This window comes from Oryctolagus cuniculus, chromosome 7 (assembly GCF_051225735.1).
Source record: "Oryctolagus cuniculus isolate XC-2025 breed Fujian yellow rabbit chromosome 7, ASM5122573v1, whole genome shotgun sequence".
NCBI classification, from domain to species: Eukaryota; Metazoa; Chordata; class Mammalia; order Lagomorpha; family Leporidae; genus Oryctolagus; species Oryctolagus cuniculus.
In genome coordinates this window covers 131,621,630-131,638,737 of record NC_142873.1, presented here as the reverse complement: position 1 = coordinate 131,638,737, position 17,108 = coordinate 131,621,630, and the positions used below count along the sequence as shown (strand labels likewise).

The 17,108-nt window shown below is 42.0% G+C and overlaps 1 protein-coding gene across 10 annotated transcripts in view; it reads right to left on the bottom strand.

Moving 5' to 3' along the window:
* FOXJ3 (forkhead box J3) overlaps nucleotides 1-17,108 on the bottom strand; it is a 157,249-nt gene that overhangs the window by 10,450 nt on the left and 129,691 nt on the right. For all 10 annotated transcript variants that reach the window (XM_070078649.2, XM_051856634.3, XM_089300860.1 and 7 more), the window contains 3 exons: nucleotides 12,963-13,091; nucleotides 7,099-7,273; nucleotides 1,007-1,423 (listed from right to left, as the gene is read on the bottom strand). In XM_070078649.2, the coding sequence (XP_069934750.2) occupies nucleotides 1,007-1,423; nucleotides 7,099-7,273; nucleotides 12,963-13,091 (721 nt within the window). The remainder of the gene's footprint in view (nucleotides 1-1,006; nucleotides 1,424-7,098; nucleotides 7,274-12,962; nucleotides 13,092-17,108) is intronic.

The following is a 17,108-nucleotide window of genomic DNA, read 5'->3' as shown; positions in this document are numbered from 1 at the left end:
GGATTCTAGAATACAGATCTCCTAAGGTAAGCACAACACAGTCAAAAAGCCAGAGAAGTACAAAAGCCCTCTGAAACAAAATTATGCCAGGAAACTAGGGCACTCTTTGCCATGACTAACATTTTTGTTAGCAGGCAGAAGGACAGCTCCTTTAATAAATGTTGACTTGGCAAACAAAAATAAAGCAACCCTGCATAGAGTGTGGTAACAAACCCTTCCTACTCTGCAGAACCCCCTTAGATTACCATGGTGCAAAGACTGCCTAGCCTGTAAATAACATCAGTTAACCATCTCACCAGAGAACATCAATGTCTATCTTAATGATAGTCGCACAAGTTTTTTTTTTTAAAGCAGGATATGAAGAATGCTTTCTTTCTTTGCAATCTATCATTCTGAGATGAGATACTGGACATGAATGAGGGAAGAAAAGAAGGGAAATACTCATGAATAGTTAAGACACAAAGTACTAGCATAGGCAATTCCTATTTGTATTCTCAGTATGATCTTCTTAACACCAAACACTGTATATAGGGTGTGTTGGCTTCATTTTTATACATTAGTAAATAACAAGGCTAAAAAAAGTAATTTACCCAAGGTCACAGGAACCATAAGGAGGATTCAAATGTAGGTCTTTCTGACAGAACTATATGCTCTTTCCTCTATACCACAATGTATCAGGTGAGAGTGCAGACAACACTGTGCACTCCACTCTCTTTTCAAACACTCAAAAATACTTCCAGTGAGCAGAAGGACAAAACCAAGAGTGCAAACCAACACTTGAAAGGGTTGCTGAGTTTCTCTAATGCTGCCATAGTAAATTCTAATTAAGAAAATCTCCAGGTAAATCTGTGGATTAAATTATTTATAATTCTAGGATTAAAGCAAGAAAATACAAAAGGAGTCAGATGAAAAGGGTTTTGGCAGAAAACACTACATAAGCCCCAAATAACAAAGGATAGATCCCAATTCACGGTTAGCCACACACAAGTTAGGAGACAAAACTTACCAGAATTACAGGATACCTGTTGTGGAGGTGGGGGTGCCTGATGTGTTAACGTCTGGTGCTGATGGTTCGGATGGTGCTGAATGTGTTGGTGTGGAGAGGGATGCTGGGGATGGGGGGACTGGAGCTGGCTGTGCTGCTGCGAATGTGGAGCTGGGTGCTGGGGACGCTGCGGATGTTGTGGTAAACCATGTGGTCGGTGAGGCGGATGTGGGGACGGCTGTGTGTGCATCTGAGGGTGGGACAGCGAGACTTGTGCAACTGAATTATTGCCCGTGGTATTGAGGCCACTGCCATGACTGTTGGACAGGCTGCTTTGGCTGCTGTGTGGATGAGAGCTCACTGTACTGCTAGGAGAGTGCTGATAGGAACACGAAGTGTGGGACGGCTGGGAAGATTCAGAAGGGATGTTCATCAAACCTAAAAGAGAGAGAGCCAAGATCATTTACCATCAAATTTCAGTTGCAATTTCTGACAAATATTCACAGTATCAAACAAAGATGTATGCTGTCAAGAAGCAAAACTGGGTCAGTTAAACAATGGAACATCTGCCATACACTGGGCCCTAGGGTTATGAGAATAATAATAAACACCATTCCCTATCCTTGAGTAGTACACAGCAGGACACAGTCGAGTGGGAAAGACAGACAACTAATAAGGTTATGTTCAACAGGGGTGGGCGCTTAGCCTAGCAGTTTAGATGCTCACATCCCATACTGAAGTACTTGGGTTTGATAGTGGTTTTGGCTCCTGACTCCAACTTCCTGCTAATGCAGACTCAGAAAGGTAGCCATGACAGCTCAAGTGAGAGTTCCTGCCATCCATACAGGAGACCTGGATTGAGTTCCTACACCCCAGCTCTGGCCTGGTCCAGTCCTGGCCATTGTACACATTTGGGGGATGATCTAGAACATGGGAGTGCTATCTGGCTTGCTTGCTCTCTCTCTCTCTCTGGCCACAAATGAGTAATTTTTTAAAAAAGTATATCCAACAATGTAAGCAGTATACCAAAAGTATACAGAAGATAACACAAACTCTGCTGCCTGTTTGGCCACGAAGAAGCTGGACAGAGAAGCATTCCTTGAAAAGATAGTATCTGTGCTGAATCCTAAAAATGAGTAAACATTAGGAAAAATGTGTGGAAAGTGTTGGGTAACACTCAGGATGGTTCTCTATAGGCATAAAGACCAAAGCTTTGACAGAAAAGGAAGAGAGAAATGAAATCCAGATACTTCTGGTCTCTTATCTTAGACCATTCCAAAAAACATGAAGTCCAAAGTCACTAGAATCTTTTAGACTAAGCAAAACAGCCTTCTCCAATTCTTCACTGCTCTTATGGAATATTCAAGAGATATACAGTTTAGGGGTTAACAATGCATTCCTTACAGTACCAGAGTAAGGGAGTCAAGCCTCTGTGTTGTCATTTAAACACTCTTTGGCAAGGGACTTAACTTCTCTGAGCCACAATTACAGAGAGCAGAGAGATTACAGAAACAGAGAGAAAGGTCTTCTATCCACTGGTTCACTCCACAATTGGCCGCAACAGGCAGTGCTGCATTGATCCGAAGCCAGGAGCCAGGTGCTTCTTCCTGCTCTCCCACGTGGGTGCAGGGGCCCAAGCACTTGGGCCATCCTCCACTGCTTTCCCAGGCCATAGCATAGAGCTGGACTGGAAGAGGAGCAGCTGGGACTAGAACTGGCACCCATATGAGATGTCGGCGCCGCAGGCAGAGGATTAACCTACTGCTCCATGGTGTCGGACCCTAGGCTAGTTTTATATCCCAAAGGATAATCTGTCCATACAGTGTTTTGCTGAACTAAAGATAAAGAATTTAATTAAGTGTTGGGGGGGGACGCTTATAAGACAGTATCAGCCAATAAAAGTAATCAAATTTTTTAAAGGTTGATTTATTTATTTGAAGGCAGAGTAGAGAGAGAGAGAGAGAGGCAGGGAGAGAGAGAGAAAGAGAGAGGGAGGGAGGGGGAGAGGTCTTCTACCTGCTGGTTAACTCCCCAGATGTCCGCAACAGACCGAGCTGTGCTGATCTAAAGCCAGGAGCCAGGAGCTTCTTCCAGGTCTCCCACGTGGGTGCAGGGGCCCAAGGACTTGTTTTCCCAGGCCACAGCAGAGAGCTGGATCAGAAGTGGAGCACCCAGGACTTGAACTGGAGCCCATATGGGGTGCTGGTACAGTGGCGGCTTTACCCATTACACCACAGTACCAGCCCCAAAGAATCAAACTTTTTAACACAGATAAAATTATTCTCATACTCGTCATGAATAGTAAAAGTATATTTGAGAACATTCTAAGATGATCTTAAAATCTAAAAAAGTTTTATAGGGAGAAGAGTTAACATTGGCCCTGGAAAACTGTCATTAACAGGGACTCTGTCAGGTTGCTACAGTAAGATTAAAGAAAGCAATAATTTCATTATCAATTTCAAACAAAATCCCAGCATCTTAAAATGAAAGCTGCCGCCTGCAGTGCTGGCTGGCCTCCCATATGGTCGCTGGTTTGAGTCCCAGCTGCTCTACTTCCATAGCTCTATGCTGTGGCCTGGGAAAGCAGTAGAAGATGGCCCAAGTCCTTGAGCCCCTGCAACTGCGTGGGAGACCTAGAAGAAGCTCATGGCTTCGGATTGGTGCAGCTCCGGCCACTGTAGCCATTTGGGGAGTGAAACAGCAGATGGAAGACCTCTCTCTCTCTCTCGATCTAATCTAAACTAAAATTTTTCATACTCAAATTATTTTTACACAATAAAACAAAGAAAAATATTTCCCCAGAAGCCCAATATATGAATCTAATAAAGCTGCTTTTATTGAAGCCAGAGAGAGAAGTCTGCTACCCCTCCCTCTTTATCTGTACATTTCTCCCCTTATAGCCCAAGACCCTTACAAAAGCCAAGGGATCTGCAGAGAACAATCTGAAAGCCACCAACCTAGCCCAACCTTCTTCACTGTACAAATGATGCAAAAGTTTAGAAAAGTGAGGCTAATTCAGCTGACCATATTGTAGAATCTGGACTAGAATCCAGAATTCCTACCAATGTTGTGTTTTTTCAATAGTGTAATGAAGTGGAATTATGAGCTTCAGAAATTAACATTGTTATTTTAAAGTCAGTATTTTTCTATTATGATCACCAAGGTTGAATTTGTTTAGCAGTATTCAACTCATTAGTTATTTATACTTTTATAGATAGAAAACTTAAGATAAAATTTATCTTTTTCCAGGAGCCAGCATTATGGCATAGCAGGTAAAGCCACTGCCTGTGACAGTGGTATCCCATACTGGCTCTGGTATATGTCCCAGCTGCCTCACTGGCAATCCAGCTCCTTGCTAATGGGAAAAGCAGAAGATGCCCCAAGTGTTTGGGCCCCTACCAGCTATATGGGAGACCCTGAAGCAGCTCCTGGCTTTGGCCTGAGGTCTGCCTTGTCCTTTGCAGTCACTTCGGGAGTGAATCAGAAGATTCTCTCTGTAACTCTTTCAAATAAATCAATAAATCTTTTAATAAAGACTGTATCTTATTCCAAAAACACTAACTAGAAAAAGCCATTCCTGTAACATGCTGTTAGTATCTTTGATAACTGACAATATATTAACATGTACACTGTAAGGACTTTTGTTTATTTTGTTTAGTGCTATGAACAGGTAAACTATGAGCTGGGGTGCTATGGTCTGAATGTTATGTGTCCCTTCACAATTTTTCTATGGAAGAACTTAAACTGCAAGATGTTGAATTGTATTAGGAGATGAAGAATATAGGAGGTGATCAGGGATCAGTGCCCTTACAAAAGGACTTTGGAGAACTAGTTGTCCCCTTTTGCCCTTCCATCTCTGCTGTCACGTGAAAACACAGCTGAAAGACATCATCTATGAAGAACAGCCTTTATCAGACACTGAATCTGTCAACACTTTGATCTTGGGCTTCCTAGACTCAGAACAGAAATAAATTTGATTATAAATTATCAAGTCTAAGATTTTTTATTATCAAGTCTAACATTATTTATTTCAAAGATTTATTTATTTAAAAGTGAGAGCAAGACCATAAGGCAAAGAAATCTTTTGTCCACTGATTCACTTCCAATGGCCTCATCCATTTGATCTGAGCTGTGCTGAGGCCAGCAGCAAGGAACTCCATCCTGGTCTTCCATACAGGTGGTAGGGGCCCAAGTACTTGGACCATCTTCTACTGCCTTCCCAGGTGCATTAGAAAAGAGCCAGATCAGAGATGAAACAGTGGGACCTGAACTGGTACTCCAACATGAGATGCCAGCATCACAAGCAGCCATTTAACTCACTATGCCACAATACTGGCCCTGGTCTAAAGTATTTTACTATAGCAGCAGGAAAAGAATAAGAAAACACGGTGTATAAGTAGTTAACTTGCCAAACAAGTAGCTAGGAAATGCACTAACAGTAGAACACGTTCTAGTGTTTTATGGGAGAAACACAAGGTAACTTTTTTTTAAGCTATCATAACTCTGACAAAAATTAAAAAGTAAAAAGGACAAGAACATGTTAATATTTGGTTGTAATGTATACTGCATCTCAACTACAATCACCTTTGACTACGACCTTGTCTAAATATGATCAGAGTTGGTGAACTGAAAAGGCTTCCATAGCCTTGGCGACTCATGACAAGAGCCTAGGGTGATTACTGATGCCATAAACAAGAGTGTCAATTTGTTAAGTCAACAACAGGAGTCACTGTGCACTTACTCCTCATGTAGGATCTCTGTCCTTAATGTGCTGTACATTGTGATTTAATGCTATAACTAGCACTCAAACAGTATTTTTCACTTTGTGTTTCTATGTGGGTGCAAACTGTTGAAATCTTTACTTAATATATGCTAAACTGATCTTCTGTATATAAAGAGAATTGAAAATGAATCTTGATGTGAATGGAAGGGGGGAGGGAGAGGGAAAGGGGAGGGTTGCGGGTGGGAGGGAAGTTATGGGGGGGGGAGAGCCATTGTAATCCATAAGCTGTGTGGGGAGCAACTGGGAGCAACTCGGACTAGACTAAGTTACTGGAATTAAGACTTATTCTATGCATCTGCTCTCCCACAATATGGCGCTGAGAAGGGAAACAGCTTCTACACAGCTGCCTCCAGTTCAACCAATAAACTGTGGGACCTGCTCCTGATTGGAGGAGAGCAGCGTACTCGGCGTGTGGGTAGCAGAGTTGGGATTGGTGGAAGAGGACTATAAAGGAGGAGAGAGACAACATGCACCAGGAACATCTGAGGGGAACATCTATCTGAAGGAACACCTGTGCAGCCCCCGAGAGAGCCGGCCGGTGGTGTGCCGCTCCCCCGCAGAAGTGGGGAAAGCGGCAGGGGGAACCGCCCTTCCACGGAGGTGGAAGGGACGGTAGCCAACCCGGGAAGGACCAGCAGCCAACCCGGGAAGGGTCGGTAGCCAACCCGGGAAGAACCAGCAGCAAACCCGGGGAGGGCCGAGCAGACAGAAGAACAGAGCAGGGTCCTGTGTCGTTCCTCCACGAAGACGGGGAGCGACATAATGGTGCCGTGACTCGGATATGAAGCCTAGGCAGGGTTTGGTGTCGTTCCTCCACGAAGAGGGGGAGCGACAAGCTGTACTTTGGAAATTTATATTCATTAAATAAAAGTTAAAAAAAATAAATCTCTTTAAAAAGAAAAAAAATCTGATTTAAGCATGCTTATAAACAATGACCTGGTGAGTTTAGCACTAGCCAGTATACTCACACTCGGAGCTCCACATTCCAATAGCCATCTTTTTGCTGTTATCAGTCAGAACAAAATTAATGCACATCTACTCTTGTTCACATTCACCACTCCAAACACTTCACATGCTGAACATCACTAATTAATCATGGCAGTCTTTTCCACATAGCACATAGGCAGTGTCAAAATTCTTCAACATAGCACAAAGGATACCCTAAGTAAGGTTGGCATATGAGATGAAATTTATCTGTCATTTCTATGCAATGATATATGATAGTGTTTTAAAGTTAAGGAAGTATAACAGCTGCTATATTAAAATAATCAAAAGAAAAATTTTTTAAAAAATTAATTCTTATTACCAAAAATGCATGAAAAGAACTCACCTTGTTGACTAAGTGACTGCTCAAAAACTGACTTATAAAGGCTCCGAAATGAGGCACTGAGATCTTCAAAATTGTATTCTGAGAAAAGTAGCTGCTTGTCTCGCTCTGGAAGGTTGTACTGTGGCTGCTGCTGAGGAGTTAATGACTGTGACACTGGTTCTGGATGGTTTGTCACCTGACATTAATGGAAAACACAACCAATTCAGTGGCTCTAAATTACAACTGGCTTGTTACACAAAATACACAACTGAAAGCAGCAGTGCCAACATTGGAATTCAAAGGAAATAACTTCTTTCGGTTTTCCCATCCTCTGTTAAGCTGGGTACATATAAAAGACAAAGACCAATATTGTTAACTTGGATCTAGAAGAACCACAGAAATCTAATCCCACATCCATGTATCACAGAAAAGGAGAAGAGTCCAAGGAAAGTAAATGACTCACCCAAGATCACACAAATAAGTGATCTTGTTAGGGCTGAATTCTTCCAGTTTCTATAGAATCGTCCTCCTGGTTTCTAAAGCAGCAACTTCATTTCAAACTCCACTATACTATGAAGATTCTAACATTTATTTCATTTATTCAATATACATTCAAGTATTATAAGCCATTGTATGGCAGTGCCCCATTAACAAGGAGCTTCAATATGCGCATTTCTTCATTTCTAGGGGAATGTTTTTAAAAAACAAAAGAAACTGAAGGAAATGAGAAATTAAGTTTTGGTTTTTTTTGTTTGTTTGTTTTTTTAAGATTCTTCAGGAAGCTGGAAAGGATCAGAGCATTGAGCTGTGCAGGAGATTTTTTAAAACTATTTTTAAAAAACCTTTAAAGTAAGAATTAAGGTGCAGATGTTTTGATGCAATGGGTTAAGCCACTTCCTGAGATGCTGACACACCATATGAGCACAGTTCAAGCACCGACTGCTCCACTAATGCACCTGAGAAAGCAGCAGCAGATGGCCCAAATGCTTGGGCGCCTGCCACTCACATGGGACACTGGGATAGAGTTCCAGGCTCCTGGCTTCAGCCTGGTCCAGCCTTGGCTGTTGCAGCCATTTGGGGAGTGAACTGGTAGATAGAAGCTCTCTTTCTCTAATTGCCTTTCAAATAAGTAAATCTTTTTTTTTTTTAAAGGTTTATTTTACTTATTCAAAAGGCAGAGTTAGAATTAGAGGAAGAAGAAGAAAGACGGGGAGAGAGAGAGGGAGAGGGGGGAGAGGGGACAGAGTGAGGGGGACGGAGAGGGTGAGAGAGACGATAAAGGAAGTGGGGGAAGGGAAGGGGGAGGGAGAGAGAGGGAAGGGGAAAGGGAAGAGTCTTCCAGCCACTGGTTCACTCCCTGAATGGCTGCAAAGGCTGGAGCTGAGCCAATCTGAAGCCAGGAACATGGAGCTTCTTCCAGTTTTCCTATGTGGGTGCAGGGGCCTAAGAACTTGACCATCTTCTGCCACTTTTCCAGGCACATTAACAAGAAGCTGGATCAGAAGTGGGGCAGCTGTGACTCAAACCAGTGCCCATATGTAATGCTGGCACTGGGCTTCAGCAATTACACCACAGCGCCGGCCCCAGTAAGCTATCTTTCTAAATAAGTGTTTTGAAAGCAGTAAGGAATCTTAGGGAGGTAGCCATTGGTTAGCTTTGATCCATCTATCTATCTTGCAGGAGACTGCCTACAGACAGATTCTCAGTGACTCACTGGGTCTGTGAGGCATGCGACTTTCTGCCCTTCTCCCTCTGAGTATAGGTGCCGGTCACAAAACTACTTAGCTGCAGAAAGAACTTTGTTCTGTCTCAAGACTGATCCACTACTTGTGTAGTCTGCCCCCTGAATATTCTGTTTTGGTATTATGTGGGACAGAAGGAGTTGATTTCACATTGATCTAGCTTATACCACATACTATATGTTACTCAAACAGGCATATATGTTTAAGTCTTATACAGACTTTACACTTAGTATGTGGAAATAAAGCTGTCTCAATCAATAGGTACGTGACAAGTCTTAACCAGCAGTAGCTACCACAATGTTGCTTAAAGACTATATGACATCTAGTTCACCTGGGGCCTCATTCCTTTAGAATCATAGCCTCTACTCATACATCAATGGCTTTACTCCCAACTGGTGTATATTTATGGTCCTCTCCCCAGTTTATTGTATATGATTGTTCAGTTTTCTCTACAGACAAACCCCTCTATCCGCAAAAGATGAGTGGCCTTTCTCCCAGTCTTGGTTGGGATCAGCTTTAAACCACATACATCAAACAGTCACAAGGGTCCAGAGACCCCCCACCCTCATTTCCTCTCCTCTATGAGATCCTCTCATTACTTGGTTAATGCTACTCGTAGGATTATTGGTTGCTATTCTCACCCTTTTATACTACCATGTCTGTTTAAGTGTTTACAGGAGGTGATAATGGAACGAACCAAAGCCTTCACCAACCTGGCAGTCAACCAAATGCTACTACAAGGATATACTTGGTTCCCCACCCAGGAGACAGTGGCTTGAGAAATCGCTCAATGACAGCAGAGAGTATCTCGTTGCCCCACGTCAGAAGTAGTTCTAAAGACAGATCATTATCCTTCTACCCCTCCTGGACTTTTGGGGCTTTTGTAATCCCATACAACTCTTGCTTTATAAAAAACAAAAGGGGGGAATGTTAGTAAAATGGTGCAGTGTTACCTATGGCGTGACCTAAACCCCAGACACCATCCTAGGCTCTAGCCCTCAACCGCCACTGCTTGGAAGCCAGGTAATCAATGACCCAACAACAGGTGTCAGCTCCACCCCAACCCCAGTATGGGATTTGCTACTCTTACTTCCCTGCCCGCCCCCCAGCCTAGGTTTAACAGGACCTATTCCTGAACATGTCTCTCTCTCTCTCTCTATTCCTGAACATGTCTCTCTCTCTATCTCTCTGTCTCTTGAGCTCTCTTTCTTACACTCTCTTCTCTCTTTTCCTTCTTTGCCCCTTTCCTCTGGTCTGTCAGGTTTCCCCCACCAATAAACACTTTCCCCTTAAAAAAAAAAAAAAAAAAAGACTATATGATGGGCTGGCGCCGCGGCTCACTAGGCTAATCCTCCGCCTTGCAGCGCCGGCACACCGGGTCCTAGTCCTGGTCGGGGCGCCAGATTCTGTCCCGGTTGCCCCTCTTCCAGGCCAGCTCTCTGCTGTGCCCTGGGAGTGCAGTGGAGGATGGCCCAAGGGCTTGGGTCCTGCACCCCATGGGAGACCAGGAGAAGCACCTGGCTCCTGCCATCGGATCAGCGTGGTGCGCCGGCCGCAGCGCGCCGGCCGCGGTGGCCATTGGAGGGTGAACCAACGGCAAAAGGAAGACCTTTCTCTCTGTCTCTCTCTCTCATTGTCCACTCTGCCTATCAAAAAAAATAAAATAAAATAAAACAAATAAATAAATAAAGACTATATGACATCTTGTTAGGTGAAAATAGTAGTCTATGATGTCTAGCTTTTAATAGGTGAGTTTAACCCTCTTGCAATTATTGGCAAAACATACATATTAGTTCTGACTTCTGTTATCTACTTCTATAAATGTTTCTTTAATTTTTCTTTTTATTATATTTTGTGATATTGGATTCATTTCCTTTGCTTTCCAAAATTTTTGCACCAAGATTAAAAAGCAACTTAAAATCATTTAAGTTTTTGTTTAGTTTGCTTCAATGATACAAGTAATGTTCCTATATCATGACTTTATCATCAAGTCTGATTCATCTATTGATCAGCTAAATATGGAAGGTAATCTACATCCACAGATCAAAAATATGTGGAAAAATAAAACTGTTGTCTATACAGAACATGTACAGATTTCTTTCTTTCTCATCACTATTCCCTAAACAATGTATGATAGCTATACACATAGCACTTACATTGTATTAGGTATTGTAAGTAATCTAGAGATGATGTAAAGTATATAGGATGATGTGTGCAGGTTCTATACAAAAGTACAACAAAAGGACTTGAGCACCCTCAGATTTTGGTATCCACAAGGGTCCTGGAACCAATCTCCCAAGAACACCAAGGCAAAACTGTCATTTTTTTCAGGAAGGATACATGAAAACAAGGGCAAGGTATCAAGAAGTGAATTTTTTTGCCTTCATATATGAATGAAAATCTGACTGGACATAACATTTGTTGTTTGAAATCTACTCCCTCCACACTCTGCACAGTGCTGTATTATCTTCAGGCATCCAGAGTTACTGAGAAGTGCTTCCCTGCATGTAACTTTATGAGTGATCACTTTTGAAATCTTTAAATTTTCCAGAATGCTTCTAGATATTTTCCCCAATATTTTATTTATTTATTTATTTATTTATTTATTTATTTATTTTTTGACAGGCAGAGTGGAGAGAGAGAGACAGAGAGAAAGGTCTTCCTTTTTGCCATTGATTCACCCTCGAATGGCCGCCGTGGCCGGCGCATCGCGCTGATCCAAAGGCAGGAGCCAGGTGCTTCTCCTGGTCTCCCATGGGGTGCAGGGCCCAAGCACTTGGGCCATCCTCCACTGCACTCCCTGGCCACAGCAGAGAGCTGGCCTGGAAGAGGGGCAACCGGGACAGAATCTGGCGCCCCGACCGGGACTAGGACCCAGTGTGCCGGCGCCGCAAGGTGGAGGATTAGCCTATTGAGCTGCGGTGCCAGCCTTGTTTTAAAACTCTATTTATTCTGAAAACTGCTTCTCTATCAATTTTTCTGGTGTTTTCTGCAGGGATACCTATAATTCTCAGTTCTCTGTATTTATTGTCACCTTTTACAGAATTTTACTTTCCTTTTCTTTTTCTTCTGCATTCTGGGGAAAATCATTCTCATTTTTTCCCAAGAGCACTGAAAACAGTATTGCAGAGTCAACTTTCTTGGTGCCTACACTTAGTGTGAATTTCAATTTTGCTGAGTTTTTATTACCCTTGTGCAATTATTCTCTTAGGCTCCCCCTATATAGCAGGGTAGTTCAAAGAAGTTCATGGGAAAAACAGAATGAAAAGATTAAGCTTATTTTAGTGCAGAAAAAAAGAAATCTGAAGTCCATGCGTAGCTTTTTTATAATTCACATATTCCATGGACTCTTGAAGTACTCTGTAGCCATTTGTGAGTTTTTTCCTATTTACTAATCAATCATGGGACAGAATGTGATCTGGTAAGATCGAATTTACACTGGTGTGTAGTTCCTCTCTGTTCTCTGCCCAGTGGGGCAGATAGTTATCAGCTGGTAAGAAAGGAAGTATCAGATAAACCCAAGGGTCATGATCCTGTACAGGTTAACAAATCAGCACAGGAGCAAGGATACTTTCACACAGGTTTCTTTATATTATGACTATGTTTCCCAGACCAACTCTGAAAATATAAGAGTAGTTAACAATGGAGCACCAGGCAACCCTAACCTTTGGGGTTTACAGAATTCCTATCTTAGACCTACAACTAGACAACAAGTCAATACACATATCTTCTAAGCTCTTTTTCCTAGAAGAGTAAGCAGATTATCATCTGCAGTTCTAAACAAAGTAAAATTTTCCTATTCCAATAGCTTTTCACGTGGACATAGAACAGGTGGAATAAAGTAGTTTAAAATATGAGGGGTCTTCAAAAAGTTAATGGAAAATGGAACTGAAAGAACATGAATTTTTGCTGAACTTTTAAATCTCCCTTATACACAGCAACATAACTGTAGGTACTTAGTAAAACAGAAGTTCAAAATTAAGACTTCATCAAGGGAGAAATCTACTTAAGCCTGATCTACTTACTAAACTAATATACTAGTTAGAGAAAAACACTAGTCATTTTTTATTTGCATTTCAATTACTTTTGGTTTTGTCTTAAGCACTAAATGATTATCAAACAACTAACTTCACCAAGACTTACCGGTGTATAACTATGCACACTTCCAACACTGTTCAAATTAACAGATGCCAAACTCTGGTCTGAGAGACTGTTGTTAAGGCTACTTCGTGGGCTATCACTACCATCCTGATCAGCGTTGTACAATGTCACCTAGAATGAAAAGCAACAATTAAGTAGTTCCCACTATAAAGAATGTCTTTCAAGCAACTATACAAAAATATGACTGAGTAGGTACACAGCAGAAGACACAATTCCAACAGGCTTTTCTTTGGTGCTTCCCCTTCATTACTAACTCCATGGTCACTTAGAAATAATTCAATGTTCTCAAACTAAAGGGCAGGTCTGTCTAGAGGCATATATATTTGGTTTATTATTAGGTATAATTAGTTCAAAAGCATTTAATGAGGGTTATACTGGATTTTTACTCTGTCAAGTATAAATTGATTCTGTTTAAGCTTTAAGCAAAACTACTATCAAAATCTTAGGCCACAAAAAAAAAAAAACCCTAGATTTTCTTTTTAAATAATAGGCTTCACAGTATTTATTATATTTAAATTGAAAACTTAACTGCCTAAAATATTTTCACAATCATAGATAAGCAATCTAATTTTTAAAAATAATATGCTAATATGGCCGGCGCCGCGGCTCACTAGGCTAATCCTCCGCCTAGCGGCGCCGGCACACCGGGTTCTAGTCCCGGTCGGGGCGCCGGATTCTGTCCCGGTTGCCCCTCTTCCAGGCCAGCCCTCTGCTGTGGCCAGGGAGTGCAGTGGAGGATGGCCCAGGTGCTTGGGCCCTGCACCCCATGGGAGACCAGGAAAAGCACCTGGCTCCTGGCTCCTGCCATCGGATCAGCGCGGTGCGCCAGCCGCAGCGCGCCGGCCGCGGCGGCCATTGGAGGGTGAACCAACGGCAAAGGAAGACCTTTCTCTCTGTCTCTCTCTCTCACTGTCCACTCTGCCTGTCAAAAAAAAAAAAAAATTAAAAAAAAATAATATGCTAATATATACATTAGATAAAAAGGACTATGAGGTCAAAATGTTAGCAGTGGTTAACTAGCTAGGGCTAGGGACTTCAGATAACTGATCATTAATAGTATATATGCATAGTTAAAAAAAATTTTGTATTCATTTGAGAGGCAGAAACAGAGAGACAGAAAGGGAATAAGTTCCCATCTGTTAGATAACTTCCCAAATGCTGACAGCAGCACTGGGCTGAGGCTGATGTGAGAAACAGGGAACTCAATCCAAATGTACCAAGAACTCAACTATGTGAGCCATCACCTCTGCCTCCCAGAGTCTGCACTGTCAGGAAGCTGGAGTCAGGAGCCAGTGACAGGAACTGTCACCCAAGAACTACAATGTGGAACATGGGCATCGTAACTGCCAGGCTAAATGCCCATCAAGTGAGTGTATGTTTTCACAGCATTTTTTTTAAAACTGGAAACCAATAAAAGGTATTTTTAAATCAGGTAACTAAGCTGTTTTTCAAGTTTTTGTTCACATGCTATTAACAACTTTTCTTTTTAGGATCCTACTTACAGAAGAATTACTAACACAATTGGCTTTATGGTCACTGGCTTTATGGTCTAACTAATCTGTAGCAAATTTTTACCCATTATTAAACTGTTACCACCTTGAGTTCACAATAAGAAATCATTAACACAGGGCCTTCTGCTCAGTATAAACAGCTGCTAAACTCAGTAACCAACTAACCATCTTGTCTGTGATGAAAATGGGTTTATGGTCAATGCTAACATTTGCCATAAGAAGGTAGAGATATGCCTCTATACTTAAGGCAAAGCTAAGATGTCCCATATTAACATCAACTAGAAATAACTGTCTAAGAAATAAATAAGAGCACTCTGGCCTCAGAATCAGCCCTTAAGTCATGAGAGTCTTGGGCTCTTCCATGTCTTGGCATGGAAAGCCAAGACACTCTGGCAAAAAAAAAAAAAAAAAAAAACCAACCAACCCTAAATGAAAGATCTCTGCGAGTGAGATCCCAGCGGAAAGAACGGGCCATCAATGAAGGAAGTACCTTTCTCTGCATGGAGGAGAGAACTTCCACTTTGACTATGACCTTGTCTAAATAAAATCAGAGTTGGTGAACTCAAAAGGCTTCCATAGCCTTGGCAACCCATGACAAAAGCCTAGGGTGATTACTGATGCCATAAACAAGAGTGTCAATTGTTTGAAGTCAACAACAGGAGTCACTGTGCACTTATTCCCCATGCAGGATCTCTGTCCTTAATGTGTTGTACAATGTGAATTTGTCCTTTGTGTGCTGTACATTGAGATTTAATGCTATAACTAGTAATCAAACAGTACTTTACACATTGTGTTTCTGTGTGGGTGCAAACTGTTGATATCTTTACTTAATATATACTAAATTGATCTTCTGTATCTAAAGATAATTGAAAATGAATCTTGATTTGAATGGGATGGGAGAGGGAGTGGGAGATGAGAGGGTTACAGGTGGCAGGGAAGTTATGGAGGGGAAAAGCCACTGTAATCCTAAAACTGTACTTTGGAAATTTATATTTATTAAATAAAAGTTAAAAAATACATAAGAGAAAAGAAGAAAAAAATGAGGAGAAATAAAGAAAATTCTAGCCAAGATTTTTTTCTGATAAATATAAACTTTCTGGTAAATTTCATAAAACTCAACCTGATGAGTTCCTAGGAATAATTTTAAAAACTCTCTTCATTAAATCTTTGAAAAAATAAAGGGGAGGGGGCTGGCACTGTGGTGTAGTAGGTAAAGCCACCGCCTGCAGAGCTGGTATCCCATATGGGCGCCAGTTCAAGGCCCTGCTGCTCCACTTCCGATCCAGCTCTCTGCTATGGCCTAGGAAAGCAGTACAAGATGAACCAAGTCCTTGGGCCCCTTAACCCACATGGGAGACCTGGAAGAAGCTCCTGGCTTTGGATTGGTGCAGCTCTGGCTGTTGCAGCCAATTGGGGAGTGAACCAACAGAGGGAAGACCTCTCTCTCTCTCTGCCTCTCCTTCTCTCTCTGTTAACTCTTTCAAATAAATAAAATAAATATTTAAAAAAATAAATAAGTAAACTCTCTCCATCTGGACAACTAATCTCTTTAATTTGGAGGGAAGATCAATATTTTTTATTAAAGTGTAAAATATATAGAAAGTAAAGTGTATTAAATTACAGAACAGGAATACTTATGTAATCACTATCCAAATCAAAGTATAGAATGACAGTTATCAAATTTTGGTCTCAGACTCCCTTTTATTATAAGATTTACTTATTTATTTGAAAGGCAGAATTAGAGGTAGAGGTAGAGGAAGAGAGAGAGAATCTTCCATCTGCTGGTTTACATCCCAAATGGCTACAATGACTGGAACCGGACTGTGGTGAAGCCTGGAGCATCATCTGAGTCTCCCACAGGGAGGGGCAGGGACTCAAGTACTTGGGCCATCTTCCACTGCTTTCCCAGGAGCATTAGTAGGGAGCTAAATCGGAAGTGGAGCAGCTGGGACTTGAACTAGTATACATATGGGATGCCAGAACTGTAGGTGGTGGCCTCACCCACCATGACACAATGCTGGTCCCTCCTTTTCAGTCTTAAAAATTAAGAAGCCAAGGAATTTTTGTTTATATTATACATAATTAACAACTGGCATATGAGAAACTAAAACTCAAAATATTTTTAATTAGTTAACTCATTTAAAAATAACTAAACCCAATTACAAGTTAACATAAAAAATAATCCACTCCCAACAAATTGGCACTGTTTTACATCTGTATAAATCTCAAGGTCTGACTTAATAGACTACCGAATTCTCATACCCGCTTTGTTTTTTTTTTTTTTTATTTTTTTTTTTTATTTTTTGACAGGCAGAGTGGACAGTGAGAGAGACAGAGAGAAAGGTCTTCCTTTGCCGTTGGTTCACCCTCCAATGGCCGCCGCGGCCAGCGCGCTGCGGCCGGCGCACCGCGCTGATCCGATGGCAAGAGCCAGGAGCCAGGTGCTTTTCCTGGTCTCCCATGGGGTGCAGGGCCCAAGCACCTGGGCCATCCTCCACTGCACTCCCTGGCCACAGCAGAGGGCTGGCCTGGAAGAGGGGCAACCGGGACAGAATCCGGCGCCCCGACCGGGACTAGAACCCGGTGTGCCGGCGCCGCTAGGCGGAGGATTAGCCTA